This window comes from Candoia aspera, chromosome 3 (assembly GCF_035149785.1).
Source record: "Candoia aspera isolate rCanAsp1 chromosome 3, rCanAsp1.hap2, whole genome shotgun sequence".
Classification (NCBI taxonomy): Eukaryota; Metazoa; Chordata; class Lepidosauria; order Squamata; family Boidae; genus Candoia; species Candoia aspera.
In genome coordinates, this window is record NC_086155.1 from 192,631,886 (window position 1) to 192,650,392 (window position 18,507).

Consider the following 18,507-nt stretch of genomic DNA (forward strand, 5'->3'; position numbering starts at 1 on the left):
GGATATATGACTTTACTTTGATGTGAACCACTTAATCAAATTTGTGCAAGGTCATACTTATTAGTAGCAAAGTTTTCAGTAGAATATAGATTAACATGTTATTTTGTCATTTACAAAATAAATGACTTTTAGCTGGATGGTTAAAACAACACAGTATTGGAAAAATCAGCATAGCTCCAAAGTCTTAGCAATTTTCAGGATCCTACTTGATGGCCATTTGCTTTGTGTCTACAATTGTACAGAAGTTTGTTATTTAAAGGTGGTAGCTATGCATTGAACAGGCCATAATCAGCTTTCCAGAACTCCAAAATCTCTGAAGACATGGCAGACTGAAAAAAATGTTCATCTTATTATGACACTGGAGTGTAAGCAAAATAGAATTTACATGCAGTAGAACTTTTTTTTAAAAAAATGTTTAAATGTATGCCAAAGAGTAACTGGTCATTCCCCCCTGCAACAGTGTTCAGTTTCAAGCATCCAACAGTATTTGTGACACAGTAGTGTACCTAGCATATTTGACACTCAGAGAGGATCAGGGGGCTAAGCAGCAGCTGCAGGACCCAGCCTGGCCCAACCATACCACCATCAGCCCATCCTTCTTCATCTCCATCACTCTGCCATGTGAAACAGCTAATTAGTGCACTGGCATCAGCAACCCAACTCCACAGCCACTACTGACCTTCAAGATGGCCTCCTCAGATAATATATCCCCTAACTGCTTGCACCCAGGGCAGACCGCACCCACCGCTCCAGTGGTATGAAACATTAGACAGGAATTTAGTACCTCAAACTAAAATTTAACTTTGGCTATTGAGTAGTAATTTTCTACATGGTTCTGATTTCCTTTTCTTCTTTATGAATTCTTATAAATAAATCTGTGCTAGGGGTTACCCAACAAATATTCTATATTAGTATCTAAAAGTATCTCCACCATTCAAAAATGTCTGTGTTGCATATCATATGCAGTTCTGGTTTAACATATGCAATGTTTAAGTAACCAGAGTCCTGACATACTAACTACAACAGGTTTATAAAAGTAACTTGATAAAATGAGTGCAATATCTTCTCTGAGAACTATACTTTTTCCAAAACAATTATAGTGAGCTGTAAGACTGAAATAATTTGTCTGAATAACAAATCGATACTCTGACTCGAGTCTAGCAATGATATGTTTGAATGAAGGTTTCAGATGCATCATATAGGTTTTTCCACAAAATAAACACATGGTCAAGGTAAATATTTTTAACTGCAATATAATTAAAATACAAATTAGAAAAGAAAAAAAAAAGCTGCTACTTACCAAATTCTTTAGGAACTGCAATGGAGTAAATGCAGTTATGTCCTATGCTATAGTTTTTAGGGTAGTTTGGAGATAAAACGGTGCCTTCAGAACCTGTGGAACGTCTTCCACAAGGTGCTACAAAGTAAAGGACAATTTATTTTACAATATGGTAGAAAAAGTGGAGTAAATAAATTAAATAAATATACTCTACCTTCAAAAAGAAATATGTGCATTAAATCACATTTCATGAATAAACAAACAAACCCTTTTAATTATTGCAATGCTAATACTAGGTTTGCTAGCTAGAATAAGGGAATGGTCTTAAAATGCACTACTGATTTGTACGTGTAACCATATAGAATACTCTTTTAAGAATTGCCATCTTCCATACAATCCTTTCTCTGCAGTTAGATTTATACCAGAGGCCCAGTATCTCTCTTGAGCAGATGTTTCCAAAAGTCCAGTAAATACTACTACGATTGAACAAAGCAAATAAAAGGGCATTTTGCTAAGCAATCATCTGAAACTGCTGCACAAAGGACTGATATGCCTCAGAGCCTTGGTGTGGCCTCCCTGAGTAATTTGTGCTGTATTTTCCCCAGCACAGTTTACTTAAGAAATGTTCTCAGTAAAAAATATGTCATTCAAAGGAATCAGAGAGGAGGGAGCAGCAAATGACAAAATCTGAGGCATGCCATCATGCCACAGGCTCTGTCCCTTTTGTATGTGTATCACATGGCAAGGTATAGAAAAAGAACAAAATCTTGTTCTTTCAGCTTGCACTTGAATTACATATATTTTAAATTTGTTCCCCTGATTGTTAAGGTTTCTTGTGGCTTTCTTGTGTACTTCATTGTTGCAAGCATATTTTTTGTTTCATATTGATATCAAATCTTCATTTGGTCATGGAGTGGTATAAAATAACAAGATTACAACATTTCAATAATAACAGTGAAATTTATGAGATATAAAAAGTACTTAACAGCTTTCATTACCAACCCAATACTATAATCTTAAAGACAAATATGTTTATATAAAAGTTGTTAATCTTGAAACTATAAGTACTGAAAATATTGATGTTGCTAATTGCCATTTGGTACTTTTTAAAAAAAGATAAAAAACAGCAATACATATTATTCAATGAATTGCTCAGAAATTCTGATATAGTAAATACAAAAGATTTCTTCTTGTTTATAGCAGTGAGAAACTGCCCAGAATCACTGGGAGTAGGGTGGCATATAATTTTTATTATTATTATTATTATTATTATTATTATTATTATTATTATTATTCTTTCCTAAGCCAATATTCAATGGAGTTTCTAGGTAATAAAAGAGTCCCCAATATCCAAAATATTATTTGATGTATCTTTATCATCATCATCATCATCATCATCATTATCATTTTGTTCCTTCAAGTCAGTCCTGACTCCTGGCAACTGCCTGGACTAGTCCCTGCAGTTTTCTTGGCAAGATTTCAGAGGTGGTTTGCCCTTGCCTTCTTCCCAGGGCTGAGAGAGAGTGACCAGCTTTCATGCCTAAATTGGGACTAGAACTCACCATCACAGTTTCTAGCTTTAACCACTACACCAAACTGGCTCATTACTTGAACAGAGAAAAATATTTTCTGTGTTCACTTAAGTTTATTTAATCATTCAGATAAGAAGAGAAACTATGAGTGCATTCATAACAACATCTTCACCCAGAATAAAGAAAGATGGGATTAGGCAAAAGCAAAACAAAGAAAAGAAAAGCCAATAATATACAAGTTTTATGGTACTTTTTTCAGTTACTTCAAAACAACAACCATGGAAAGTAGTAGAATACAGTTTGATTGAAACTGCTTGGATTGAAGGCATAAAAAAATGAAATTAGTATTTTAATTATTTAAAGACTTTGATCCTAGATCCATTATGTTGTTTATATCTGGAAAATATTGTTTGTGGTTGTGTTTGTGTCTTTGCTCTTTGGTTTCAGTTTTTTTTAATACTATTACCTGGATTTTCTCTAACTGGACAACCTAGAAACTTGGGAAAGTTCTTCACAGCTTAAAGTATTTTCAATAACTCCTGGAATATTCACAACTGATATGGTAATTACTGTGCTCTAGGTAAGAACAACGGGTAGAATCATGTTGCTATCACTGGAAGCAGTTTCAATTACTAGAATGAGAGGGCAATTATTTTACCCCAACTCCACAGCTACTCAGTAATTGCTCTGAAGGACTTTCTACCTCTCTGGAGCAAATTTTGGGGGCATATTGAGAGACAAGAGCCACATGGAGAGGTGAGGAGGCAGGATGAGGAGCAGGAAGTGGCATTACATAATCTAAACTCTGCTTGAATGCCAATGAATTCCATCCCATGAATTTGAATGAATCTACATGGAGTTCTTTCCAGCAGTGTTTATTTTTTCAAATTGTTTCAAGAGATTTTATGTCTATCTAATCTTATGAAGGGTATATATCTAATGCATACCACAGTGCAGTTCATTATTGTTTAAAAGATTAAGTGCTACACAAATAGAAATCAGTGGATTTGAAATTCAGATTATCAAATACACAAGACTAAATATTGATTTATTTTCTTCTAATATCCAATACTAAATTCATATTGAATAAAAAGTTCTAGTTCAGAATTTAGATACATACAAGGTCATTTACATAAAGTGTAAGATGAGGAAGGGACTGAGAAAGAAAGCATTTTCACAAAGGCATGTATTTTCAAATGAAGTAAATTTTATATGCAAATTCTGTTATATTTTTCAACAAAACTTAGAAGTGGCACTTTGTGTCAAATTGCATATGGAATTTGCAATAAAGCTGAACAATAATAAAGCTTTAATTACATTATTTAGTAGCTCAGTCTTATGTGAAAGTATCAAATTTCAAATAAAATTGTGCTCAGGGATATTTCAGCATAATGCTTATTTTCTTTCTAACTACAGCAGAGAAGTTTAGCCAGTCTTACTAAATCACATCATGGATGGTACTATAGTTTATTATGACCCAAAGGTGCAAATCTACGCAGTATTGATCATCCTGATTATCCAGTACCATTATTCAGATAGTCTTTAAAATGCCTTGGGATTAATTGCCTTTTAGTTTTTAAATGTACTAAATAAAAGTATTTTCACATTTGCTAATTCAATATTGTATATTCCATTATGTTACAGGCATGCAGAATGCCCTTCATCCCACACTGAAAGATTACTTGCTTCCTGTAAATACTGAAAACAGTTATTTTTTTTTTTTTGTTCCTCCCTTGTGAGCAAAGAGTTCAAACTGAATTAAAGGGATATTTTACTCTAGACTATTCCAATGCAACAAGCAAACAAATCATTCAACCCATCCCACCCGGTTCTTTCTTCCCTCATCCATCCCTTCCCTTAAGCCCTAAAGAAAGTGGGAGGAAAGGGTGGAATTCACTTTCACAAGTACATTCCCTGACATGTGCATCAGTTATCCATTTTTGTACCCTTTGGAAGATTTTGCGTACAAAATGTTTCCATTTTTGTGCAGATACTAAACCCTCTCTACGCAAATGGTTTGCTTTACAGATAAACTGGTAGGAGAAGATAAAGAAGGTAGGAGAAAAGGAGTAGATAGAATTCTTTTTTGTAGGCACATTTCCCCTAATTCATATCTCAAGATATAGATTTGTGGCTGCTGTTGTGGTTGTTATTTGCGAAAGGGTAAACTGTGAAGGTAAATTAATATAGTCTGTTTTGCATATTGATTATGTACAAAGAGAAGTCAACATGTTTTATCAGCATTCCTAAAAAGCTGGGCTATTTCTTGACATAAAAAAGAAAAGCAAAACTAGATCAAATACCTTTTGATTTGACTTGGCTTGGCAATTATTGTAACTTACGTTAGTAACCACTTAAATATATATCTTTTACCATAGGAATGGATGATTCGCTCTTGCATGATGGGCTGTGGTTCATCTTTGCAATGTTTTCTGCCTAACAACGCTGTCCATAAGCATATTAGTGGCAACAGCAAGCATTCTAAAGTTTGCAGAGATATTCCTGATCAGTCTAATGTGGAATACTTTGTAGTTTTTTGTTTTTTTTTACATATTTGTAAGAATAAATACTTGTCAGCTACTTCTGAGTGGTAGCCTATCACAGATAATTCTTCTCCTTTCCCCAAAATAAATAACATATAGTAGACTTAATTTTAAAAAAGGAAGAAAAATGTATGAATTTTTTGCCTTTGGACTCAGCAAGAATTGTAAAATGATCTAAATTCTTCTTAGCATGAAATGAGGTTTCCCACAACACTGAGCAATAAAGTACTAACTTATAAACAATAAACAATAGTTTCATGAAAGGTAAAACTTACATATTATTATTATTATTTATTAAATTTATATCACCGCCCATCTCCCCCAATGATTATGATTGAAAGTAAGTACATTTGTTGACATTGCCAAAAAATCTACATGTTATCTTTTGTCATATGTAAAAAATACAATCTGGAAACCTTAATTACTTTCTGTTTTTAACAGCTATCACGAAATGTCAAATGGTTCAGAGTATTTGCTTAGTTAATCTTTCTATTGATTCATATTAGAATGAGACTGTGGACTTTCTTCATGTCACACACTTATGAAAAAGGCTTCAAGGACATTTAAAATTAGGATATGAGGTATATCTAATATATAATACACTGGAGAAATGTTAAAGTGCATATGTTTCCTTCTGTGTTTTCTTAGTTTAATTTAGGGGAAAAATACACTTTCTCAAAACTTTGTGATAGGATATTGAACTGATGATGAGAATGTTTGGTTTACTGTATGATCATTGGGCCATGAGGATTCAAAGAATGAAACAAAAGTATGTATCTCATCATCATTGATTCCTGTCTAAACCCTATAAGATTATTACTTGGATTCTTTGCAATTCAGCAGCATCTCCTGACCTGCTGATTTAATCAGAGCCATTCTGCCATGTGAAAAATCTATTCTTCATGCTCAGAAGTAAAATGTCAGGAACTAACATAAAAATACAAGTTCAGTGACACCAGAATGTCATAGCAGAGAAGTCACAGACTTACATATTTGTCCAGGAAATGGCAGCAAAAACATCGAACCCTTGTGAAATATGCACAAATGCCAAAATCTCATTTAGTCCTATCAAAATGCTGCAAGAATGATTGATCATCAAATTTTAGCAATGCTGTGAGAGGAAGTACCTGTCTTGTTCAAGAGGGAGAGGTAAAAACTAAAGACTGTAACCATATACACCAAGACCAGGGAAACATATTTCATGAAATGGGCCTATAGCAAGTAAGTCAAAATCCAGTCCAAGATAGCAGAGAAAATACTTATTGCATTGTAATTCCTGGAGATGAAGCATAGTATATAATGAACAGTCAGGCCAAGGTTCAGAGGTCCTAATGAGTGAGTTGAGTTAGTCTTCAGCATACAAGGCAAGGCTGCAACATTCAATTCTAGCACTAGGTTTTTCCAGAAAGAGCTTTCGATATTCAAGTTTCAAAACCGCTACCCCATCTTATCTGGTATCCATTAGTCTTAATTTCATTACTCTCTGTGTACTTTTGCAATACTCCTTGATATTTAACTCTGAATCTTGACAGTTTCCAAGGGCTTAGGGTTTCTGTTAGAGAAACTGCTCTGGACTTTGAAGCAGGCTTGTTGCAACAGTTCTTCTTCAATCTCTGGGAATCTGAATCTGATTCAGTGGCTTTCATAGGTATCATTGGCTCATCCCTGTCTTCCAAGGAAAAGCCATCAGGAGGATCCATAGTACCTAAGTCAACACATGTTCTGTGTTGCCCAGAGCTAGAAATAGTTGTCCCCTGTGATAAATTAACTAGTTTGCTGATGAACAGAGGTCTTTATTTAGTAGCAGTATTTTTGCTCTATAAGCAAAGCAATACAAATCATAACATAGTACTAACCTCCATCAACACCATAATTTTAAGATAATAAATTAAAAACATTATCTAACCCCCAACACTGTCATAATTTAAATTCATAGCAAGCAATGCCATGAATATAAAAATTCTTCCAGCTTCATAAAGGTCCAAAGAAAAATACGTGTTTTAAGGCCCTTTTAAAATCTCAGACCATATCCTAAATGTAGTTCAAAGGGAATCAAGTCCAAAGAATATGAGTAAGAGGAAAAAAAGATAATTTTGCATGAAGAAAGGGAGCTTTAAACCTTTCAAAGGGAAAAAAAAATAACTAAAAAGGTGTGAAACTTTTTTTTTCTTTGTAGGTTCTTTTGTTTCATCCTTTTTAGTTTTTATGTATATTCTGAAAATAATAATAATAATAAAATAAATAAATAAATAAACCTTTCTACCTAGCTGTTTGTTTCCCAAACTAAACACAGATAACTTTTTTTAAAATACTGAATTATCATAAACTTATGCTCTTTCTTGGCTACACCTCTCTAAAATATACAGATTTATAAAAATGTTTGAATGGATGCCAACAGATGTTAGCAGCATTCATGCTTTGCCATTGATCAGTGTACTAGTTAGCCTTATTTCAGAAAATCAAGCCATTTGAACTGAAAGAAAACTGTGTCTGCTAACAAAGATGTGATACTTAACTAAGGTTGTTTCAGAACTTCAATCTTTTGGGGTTATGATATGTAATGAAGTGGTATGTAATGAACTTTTGAGTTCTGATATATAATGAAATAATTCTAGTAGTCCAGGTAGTCTTGGTGGGCAGGATGTTGGAAAAGCTGGTTTAGATAGTAGGCACAATGCAAGCTTCATCTGTTCAGGGTTCTCAGGATAGTAAAGTTCAGAGCACTGACCCCTCTAAGTGCTATCTACTAAAACTGGTCAGATCTGATCTCCAGTGAACATAAAGTTGTCTGAAGCCTAGTTCAGTTGGATGACCAGCTTTAGAGTATTTTGTGATGTGATAGTCTAACCACCAGTGAGAACACTGACATTCGTCTAACATCAGGGTGGCTGTTGTTGTTGCTGTTTTCCAGAGAGTATGTATATTTATTTTCTTGATCCCCCACCCCTCTGTCCCATTGGTGTTCTTGTTGTTTGAGACAGAGTTCCAGAGGACTGGATGGAAAACAGGAGAATACTTTGGTTATGTATTCACTATAACAAGGCTGGTACAATAAATACCAGCATGTGTAAGTAACAAACAAAGGAGAAAAATTCTAATATACCTGTAAAATCATAATCATTGTCATCATCATGAATGGATTATATTTTTTTTTCTCAAAATCTTACCATGGCAGGTAGGTAAGACTCTGTTCCATCCAGGTCTTCCATCATCTCCCATGATGCAAGTAAGTGTAGAGTATCCTTGAAGGACATAGCCAGCATCACAATAATACGTGACTGTTGATCCCAGTTTATAATCCATTCCAAGTCTTGTACCATTCATTATATTCCCAGGATCGAAGCATGACTCACGTAACTTGGCTTTAATTTGATCAGAGGGGAAAGACAGTGATGCTGTTAGAACACAACATTTATTTTGATGTATTTAATTTTAAAATTATTGCATGCTCATATGAGACAACCAGCAAAACAATAATAGGCATCATCTTCTTTCTAAGTATGCCATCAGGTAGCCTAAGATAATTTTTGTGAGGAAAGATGTCAAAAGCATCTTGGATCTTTATTTCCCTTGTGCTAAACAAGCTGAAGGTGCCCTAATGATTTCCTTTTTATCCCATCACCAATCTTGCTTTAAAAAAACAAAACAAGGAACACAAACAGAAAGGAATCACAACTCTTGTAAGGAATAGAGTATTTCAGTGTTTTCCCTATCCCAACGTTAGCTTATTTTATTTTATTTTATTTATTTCTATTTCAAACGTCACTTACAGTGACATCTGTGGGGCAGCATGGGGGCTCAGGGTGAGGAAAGCAGTGTTGTGGTGGTGCAATGCACATCTCTTTTCTATGTGTGTTATGATGCTGCAGGCAAAAGGGCCAGACCTTGCAATACAATGCTAGGACACCGTGACATGTTTTTGTCACAATAACAAAAAACAGCCAGGACCTGGGGATGCCGCCCTCACCATACTGTTTTTAATTTTTTTATAACTTTCCCCTTAAAGGTGGGAAAACAATGACATGCTTGATTTGAATTAGAAATGAAAGCAACAACAGCTGTGTGTGATTATAGGGTTAAATCATTAGTAATTATTCCCATGCATTTGTACAGATGCATTCTTAATCATTACTCCTTTCTGTCATACAGATATGGCAAATCTGGGTGGTATTCACGACTGAATATACAACATAGAAGCATATTACATCATATTACCTTTGAGGAGGGAGGCTAGGCTAGTCTTTCTCTCCTGGCTATGTTTCATAATCATTCATTCCTATAAAATCCTATCTGTGGTCAGAAATATTCTGCCCAAACATAGATTAATCATTACATATAAAGCAGCATTAAAAAGTAGCACTATTGCTGTAAGGCATTTAAGATTCCTATATGGCACATAGTAAGCAACCACTTGACATAAAATAAAAAATTAACAAATTACAAATATGGTAAAATGAAGAAACAGTGTATAAGCAAAATGACACAATTCTTGGCTTAATGCAAACAGATATTTTAAAGTAGTTATGCTGGACAGAATATTTTAACATTCATGAGCAAACTTATCAATAAAGTTACACTTACTTACCTTTATACTCCAAATGGAACCCAGTAAAACTAACAGATCCATCACTTCGAAAAGCCAAATGCATTGAGTTTGAACTACTTTCTATTCTTTCTGGCAATTTGCTATCTTGAAAGCTTCCAATTAGTGGGCTGTTGCTGTCTGGTCCATCATAGATGTAGAGAAAGTCATAATTTGGTTCTATGCTGAAGCTGTAAAATGTTTAAAAACAAATAAATATAGAACATGCAAAATTAGATAAAAATATGGCTTGCATAATAACTTGAATAGACCACTACCATTAAGGAAACAAGTTAGTCTTAAGTATTCAGTGATTTTATTGGTTCTATTTTAAGTATAACTATAAACCTGAATTCAATCTATTATGTATAATTAGTGTCTTCTAAATGCTAATAAGCAGCAACATTAGTTTTGCCTGGATTTCTTTATAAGGAAAGAACTCTTCAGTTGTGCTAAAAAGTACATTAAAATGCTTGTCAGTTTTTCTTCTCTTATTTATAAATTAGATGTTTACAATTTGCATAATATTTTTTCAATATTAGTTCAAGAGAATGGTTGAGAACCACTGTGGTATAGCTGCAGCTGTGTGAAAATCTTGAGAGGTCCTATGCCAATCACCTTGAGCTCCTAAAGGAAAGTTGGGGTATAGATCTAATAAATAAACAACCACATAACCCCCTTTGAAAGTTGGAATAGAAATAGGGGTTATAAATTCATAAATAAATAAATATCCCATATATATATATATATATATATATATATGTATGTATGCGTGTGTATATATATATATATATATATATATGTATGTATGTATGCGTGTGTGTATATATATATATATATATATGATTGTTTTTGTTCTTGTTTGGATTTTTGGAGAGCAAAGCAGTATTTAAAGTGGCACATAGTAATATAAAACATGATTATTATGTTTTCTTTCTTTCTTACAAATTAATGTATTTCTGAGCATCTTTTACAGATCATCGTTCCGTATCTCCTCTGTTCTAAGATTTGCTGTGAACCTTTTTGTTGGCTTTTTTCTTTCAAAAATATTCCATCTATTTTATCCTTTGCAGGTCAGAAAAGACTTTATGGTTAATAGATTTGCTTTGTTTAATCTCCAACTATGTTAGATCCTGGACTGTGTTTGAAAATTTGAAGAAACAACATTTAGTAACTAAGATACCACTGTTCACCTAAGTCTTGCTATTATGTAAATATGTGCTTATAAAATGGATTCTTAATCTGACAATGACATTTCCCTTTAATCTCATCCATTCATCTCTTCCAAAAACTGTAAACCTACTTTAGTTTAGGAGCCAGAGATACAGATTGTCAGCATTAAACCTTTATGGGCTGGATTATGTAACATTATAAATGTGTTCATTCTCAGCATGATTCATATTGCTTCCATCCTATTCACCTGTTACTCATGCACTGGATAGTTTAATGGTGCCATGGTACCTATTTCCTACATCATTGTCTGCAAGGAACAAACACAAGCAGCTTCTCACGTCATACAATATGCAACCTGGTGTTTGTCTCAAATAGCCTCTATGCACCAACAGTTGCTCAACTGTATTTTCTGTAGAAACAGATGAATACTGGCAGGATGAAACTAAGATTATAATACAAGAGGCAGAACCAGGGGCACAGGCTCTGTATTCACACTATCGGGAGGTGCACTATACAAGAAAACAAGCGAAGAAGATTTCCCTGGTATCTACATGTGTTGCCACGATTCACTCCTATGACTACAAATGGTGAATATATCTTTGGTCATTCCATTTCACATCTATTTTACAAACAAACCTATCCCTAAACAAAAACTAATTAATATAAAAGAGAAGGGATAATTTTACCAAGCAAAACTCTTAAAAAAACAAACAAACAAAAAGCTCTCTTAATCCTGATGCCATTTAGTAGTAATTTAAACCTGGTTTGTCTTCCACAGGGAAGGATAGCACTGACTGATCAATTGGGTGATTGATTTTACTTTATTTATTATATACATAGCTCCCCCTGCCCCCACCACTATGATTCTTTTTTATGCTATGTTCTTCTTTAAAAATTATCAGCTAGCACTATAATTTCTGAGAAGCCGGGAAAACTATATTCATTATGTCAATATTATAGTAAAAGGGACATTCAACTTGATTCATTTACTCTTTAAACTTGCCTCTTAATGGAAAACACAGAACACATAGATCCATAGACCTGGAAGGAGCCAATGAGGGCATCAAGACCAGCCCCTGACTCAGTGCAGGAATCTATTTTAAATGCATTCAGTTTCAGTGAAGGGGAACTCACCACGTCTCTTCATAACTGGTTCCTTTGTTGAGCTACCCTTCATTAGATACATTTCTCTATGTGCTAGACCTTGAAAGGCTTAACAGGCATACAGTATAGGTATCGTCTAAATTCATATTACAATTATGGAACTTCTGGAAAATAAATGAGTGCCTATTGCCACCCTTCTAACACTCTTAGACCTAAATCCTTCAAATTTATTTATTTTATTTATTTTTCAAATTTCTATTACCACCCATCTCCCCCAAGAGAGGGGGACTCTGGGCAGTTTACAATAAAATCAGAGTTAAAATCATAAAGTATAAATTACAATATATGAACCAATAAATAAGAATAAAATAGATTCCAAACCCAAGGGGCAAAGCTCTTATTTGGTGGGGAGAGATCTATGGTGCTAGCCACCCCCAAGAAGAGCTGTTGCCTCTCCACCCCAGGCGAGGTGGCAGAACCAGGTTTTCAAGTTCTTCTGGAAGGCCAGGAGCAAAGGGGCCTGCCTTACCTCCAGGGGCAGAATATTCCAGAGGGCAGGTGCCACTGCAGAGAAGGCCCGCCTCCTGGACCCCACCAAGTGGAATTCCCTTACCGGCGGGGTTCACAGCATGCCCTCTCTGCATGACTGGGTGGGACGGGTCAATATTAAGGGGATGAGGTGGTCCCTCAGGTACCCTGGCCCCATGCCATGTAGGGCTTTAAAGGTCATAACTAATTTACCCAAGTCTTTGGTACTGACAGAAAAACAACAAAATAAAACAAAAAGAATGCATTTGCAAGTAGTTTCCCAGATGTAGAACATCCTAAATTCTCTAAATAAGCAAGTCACCAAGAGTCAGTATTTGCATAAAGACTTTCCCCACCTCCCAAGACACCTAACATCCTCATAATAGCTGTTCGATTCTTATTTTATGGCTTGGCTAGCTTTTATTGATTGGCATAATTCATTCCTTGCACTATTTCTGGGCACATTAATTGTATTGCCTTATTCTTTTAATTGGATATTGCTCAGGGAATTTAAACTAAAGGGCATCCAAGAAATATAATAAGCAGCGGAATAATGTTTAAGTAAACAAATAAATAAAACAAATACTTTTTCCCAGCTGATCTGCTTGTGTTCTAGGCCATTCATTTTTGCTTTGCTTATAGATATTTAGTATTGATGAAACAATAAATATTCATACCAGAATATAAAGAACAGCAGAAAAGCTCTTAATTTTGCAGCTTAGATTTATTGCTGTTAATGCATTTTCTAGGCTGCCTTGCTGACTATATTTGACAGACAAACAGGATAGAAATTAAATAGGAAAATAGCACAGTTTTCCAAGTATTAAAGTGTACTGAGTATTAACATATAGTCCTTTTTTTTAATTTTCCTATCAAACATCTCAATACCTGTATCTCATAAGAACTGAAATATTTTTTTTCTGACAACCCCACCAAATGTGTTACTTTGGAAGCTAGAAGTGCCTGGGTTTGGAAAACAGTTGTCTTAACTGGGTTAGCAAAACAAAAACAAAAACAGAAAACTCAAGAGACCTTGAATAAGTATACCATTAAAATTTGACCAAGCAGCTGCTTACCTGATAAATGCTAATGATATTACATAGTCAGTGTTAACAGTAATAGTCCAGTCACAGTCTCTGCTGTGGGGATAAGGATGTGGGAAGTTTGGCGAAAGAATAAAACCCGATGAGCCCGTCAGATTGCCTCCACAAGGTGCTGTGAATGAATTAAACAAAAAAGGCAAGTAAGTGAATTGCCTCATTATTCCATTATATTTTAAACCAGTATGAAGAACAAACAATAAGCAAAGTTAAAAATATTACCTTTGGGTTGTACAAAGAACATATACTAATTTATTCTTCTAATGCTATTTAATGCTATTTTTCAGTACCTCTAAATTAGGAAGCATTCTGCTCAAAGAAACAGGAAGGGAGACACCTGTTAAGAATACATTTAAGGTTTTGAGCTACATTTATTTTTATTAGATTTTTTTTTTTTATCCTGCCTTTATTATTATTATTTTATAAATAACTCAGATGGGGAACATACTTAATGCTCCTTCCTCCTCCTACTTTCTCTACAACAACAATCCTGTGAGGTGAGCTGGGCTGAGAGAGAGGGACTGGCCCAAAGTCACCCAGCTGGCTTTCATGCCTAAGGCAGGACTAGAACTCATAGTCTCCTGGTTTCTAGCCCAGAGCCTTGACCACTAGACCAAACTGGATCTCTCTGTTGCCTGAACTTTTATATGGAAAGTGCTACTCTGAAAAAAACCATGTGAAAATCGAGTTGCATAAAGAGGACTGGCATTTAATGATGGATATAACTAAATACACCTTAGGAACAAGATACAAAATAGTGCATTTAACAGCAAAAAAATTAAGATGAAATTGCATATTTAGGAAGAATGTATCACTACCGTATTTTTTTCTTATAAAACTACCATCTACAACCTCTAGAATTTGTAGTTTCAATTGATCTGAACAACATATTTTTGTCTTTATTCAGCATTGGATTTTGTTCCCTATGTTCCCTATATGCTTTATTTTCTATGTTCCTCTTGTTAATTATAAAAGTAAACAGATCTATAAATAATTCAGACAATTGAAATTATTTTTGTTTGCTTGTTTTTGCAGTGGATCTGCCAGAGGGAAGCCCATTTATGGTAATATGATTCATGTAAATATTCATTTATAATTACAAAAGGAAGACACTGCTGCCCAAAGAGAAGCCAACTGACGCAACAGATCTTCCCTAGGCACTGCTTTCCAAATGCAGCTTTCCTCATCATATACCTATTAATCAATACCCAGATAAACAGCACCAGATAAACAAGATCAAATAATAAGAAATACCTCAGCCAAACAGCAATCAAGCAAACATCATACCTCTGCAGCCAATAAGATGTTCTTGGCTAAGGCTATCCCTCAGCTTCTTTAAGGTACTCAAATCTGCACTTACCAAGTTCAATTTTCTTGAAGTTTTTCAAACTAAGTTTATCAGAGCCATTCTTGAAGTCCCAAAAAATTCTCTGAAGGCTCAGAGAACACCTAGAACCCAAGTGTTCTCTGTAGATAGCACCTTCACAACAAGACATGCACAAAAATGGTTCTTGAGTCAGATGGGAGAATCTACCCAGACTGAATGGGGCACTATTGCACTACTCATTCAATTTTCCAGATTTCATTTATCTTTCATTGTTTGATACTTTTTATGATGATCTATGGCTCCTCCCTTACCCATTAGCAGAGACTTTGGGGACTAATGTGGAGCAGCACGGAAAAGGGTAGAACTGTTGAACTAGCTTTCATTTTAGACTCTAAGCCTCATTTGTTAGACAATAACAAATACTATGTCCTTTGCTTCAGAATATGTTAAACTAAAACTACTGCATTCAATGACTTGCCTGATCTCATTGAGCTCTTGATTTATATCTTAGGACCTTAACCTTTTTTTTAAAAAAAAAAGCATAATCTTATAGTAAAGGTAAAGGTTTCCCTTGACATCAAGTCCAGTCATGTCCGACTCTAGGGGGCGGTGCTCATCTCCATTTCAAAGCCGAAGAGCCGGCGTTTGTCCGTAGACACTTCCGTGGTCATGTGGCCAGCATGACTACATGGAACACCGTTACCTGCCCGCCGAAGCGGTACCTATTAATCTACTCACATTTGCATGTTTTCGAACTGCTAGGTTGGCAGGAGCTGGGACTAGCAATGGGAGCTCACCCCGTCACGCGGATTCAAACCGCCGACCTTCCGATCGGCAAGCTCAGCAGCTCAGTGGTTTAACCAGCAGCTACATGTCTAAAATAAACTTCATTGAGTTCAGTAGGACTTACTGATAAGTGACATGAGTGTTCTCTGAATAAAAAGGCTAATAATAATAATAATAATAATAATGGACTACAGCACAAACATTCTTATGGACAGAAAGGTTACAAGTGACAAAATGTGGATTGTGTTGTCATGATGCAAGCTCAGACCTATATACACTTGTATACAATATTGTGATGCAGGTATGATAAGTGGAGTTTGCATTGAGACATCATGACACATATCTTTTCATGCTGGCGTCATTGTCACTGGTCTGAGATTGGCAGCTATATAAATTAAATTAAATTAAATTAAATTAAATTAAATTAAATTAAATTAAATTAAATTAAATTAAATTAAATTAAATTAAATTAAATTAAAATGTAAAGTAAAATAAAGTAAAGTAAAGTAAAATAAATAAAATAAAATAAAATAAAATAAAATAAAATAAAATAAAATGAAATGAAATGAAATGAAATGAAATGAAATGAAATGAAATGAAATAAAATAAAATAAAATAAAATAAAATAAAATAAAATAAAATAAAATAAAATAAAATAAAATAAATTGTGGTTAGGAACAGATGCCCATGTACTCCAGCCTTCAGCAATTACAGCCAAGCACACTCACTGGGAAGGACATCTGAACTAAACAACGTTTAATTCTGAGTAGATATGCAAAAAATATGCTCTTAATGTCCTAAATTTCTGTTCACAGAGTAAAATATCTCTGGTCTGGTGCTCAAAGTTTCAAAAACATACCATAACTCTAAAGTGAGAGACGCTCTCTAGCATGAAGTCCGTTCAGAAAGTTCATCTTAGAATGGCAACCATGTTTAAACAGATTTTATACTATTAAGTTCTCAGGATCTAGGTTAATTAGAAGCAGGTCAGATGAAACCCAGTTAATCTACTAGGTTACTGACTATTTTACTACTGCAAATTAAATGTAACGTAACATAGCCATTGGGTTACAGGGTCTCTTATTTGCAGTGAATGTTCCACCAGCAAAGGGCAGCAGAATGCTTGACTTTTTCCTTCTGTGTTTGAACAATTACTGATTGTTCAAGAAATCTACATAAAAAGAGGAGTTACTGCATGGTGCTCCTTTGAACATTAACAGAGATTGATATTATGGGAGTGTATCTGATATTCATACCAAAAAAGTGTGCACTAGTGATTTGTGATCAAAACAAATAACTCATATAATATATATAATTCACATGACAAGTCAACCGCAATTAAATCACCATGATTATGATTCTAATCAAGCCATTTTAAGATTGATGTAAACTCGTAAGGATAAGGCATTTTGTATGGGAATTAGCACAAAAACATTCATTTTATGGATATGTTGAGCAAAATGTGAGTTTAGAAAAAGCCCAAAAATGCTATGCTATCATGATCTCAGCTTGCTTTTTATTGTAATGAGGAAAGCAGCACTGCAGCATTGTGCTGCAAGCTCCACACTTTTTGTATCTGAGTGCAACATCACAATGCTCAAACAAAAGGGCTTATGTCATGAACCTGTAATGTTGCTTTGGTCATTTTGCCTCCAGTTGAATCCCCTTGAAGGTACCACTCTTTTGTTCCTTTTATTTTCCTTAACATCAATTGCCCTGCATAGGATTCAGAGGTTTAGATTAATATGTGTTTTATGATTAGCAATATTTAGCTTTACCCTACCATTAAGCTTTGGCAAAGTGAAGAAACTAGTAACGGTAACTAGTTGTACTAGCTCTGGAAGCTTAGTTGCATCAAGAGGCCAGAAGGGGTGAGATATTTTTCATAAATCCATATAAAACTACTTGATCAAGGTTGATTGACAGCCTATGCAAGAAGAAGCAACTTTCAGAGTTGTACATGTAAGTTTTGCTGGGTGAAACAGATCTTACTTCCAAATAAAATTTCCTGTGTATTCTTCCTATTTAAATAGAGCAGAACAAAACAGAGCAGTTTGTGCACCACACTAAGTGTCATGTTCCCCGTTGCAAGGCATATCTGCATCACAACGGAGAACATGCCTATCAGGAAGGAGGAAGGGATAACCATTAGCCTTTAAGCACACAAACGCCTAAAACAATCACCAGGACAATAGAGGCACACCTCTGCCCGGACCTAAGAACCATTAACAGATCGGGGGAACTTCCACACATTACCCCGGGGGACGCACCTGCACCAGACAAGAATGAGAAGACAAAGGAGACCAGCGGAGATCACCCGAATCGCCCATCGACAGATCCATACCACTTCAGATCGCCCATCCAGATCCAGCTTGTGGGACAATGGGGGTGGAGGAGGGCAAGGTCTGCCACGCAGGTATATACGGGGTACCCCACCACCACGCCCGCATTCCCGTCTTTTTTCTCCGTATGCATTGTGCTTTCAATAAACCGGAAATCCTTAGACCCTCTAAGTGAGTCCGTGTCTTATTGGGAGTAAGGCTACCCTGACAC

The 18,507-nt window shown here is 35.1% G+C and overlaps 1 protein-coding gene across 1 annotated transcript in view; it reads right to left on the minus strand.

Annotated features, from left to right (window-relative positions):
- CSMD3 (CUB and Sushi multiple domains 3) overlaps positions 1 to 18,507 on the minus strand; it is a 643,537-nt gene that overhangs the window by 167,411 nt on the left and 457,619 nt on the right. The window contains exons 29-32 of the mRNA XM_063299980.1: positions 13,818 to 13,956; positions 9,940 to 10,127; positions 8,522 to 8,716; positions 1,301 to 1,417 (exon numbers count right to left, since the gene is read on the minus strand). Coding sequence (XP_063156050.1) covers positions 1,301 to 1,417; positions 8,522 to 8,716; positions 9,940 to 10,127; positions 13,818 to 13,956 — 639 coding nt within the window. The remainder of the gene's footprint in view (positions 1 to 1,300; positions 1,418 to 8,521; positions 8,717 to 9,939; positions 10,128 to 13,817; positions 13,957 to 18,507) is intronic.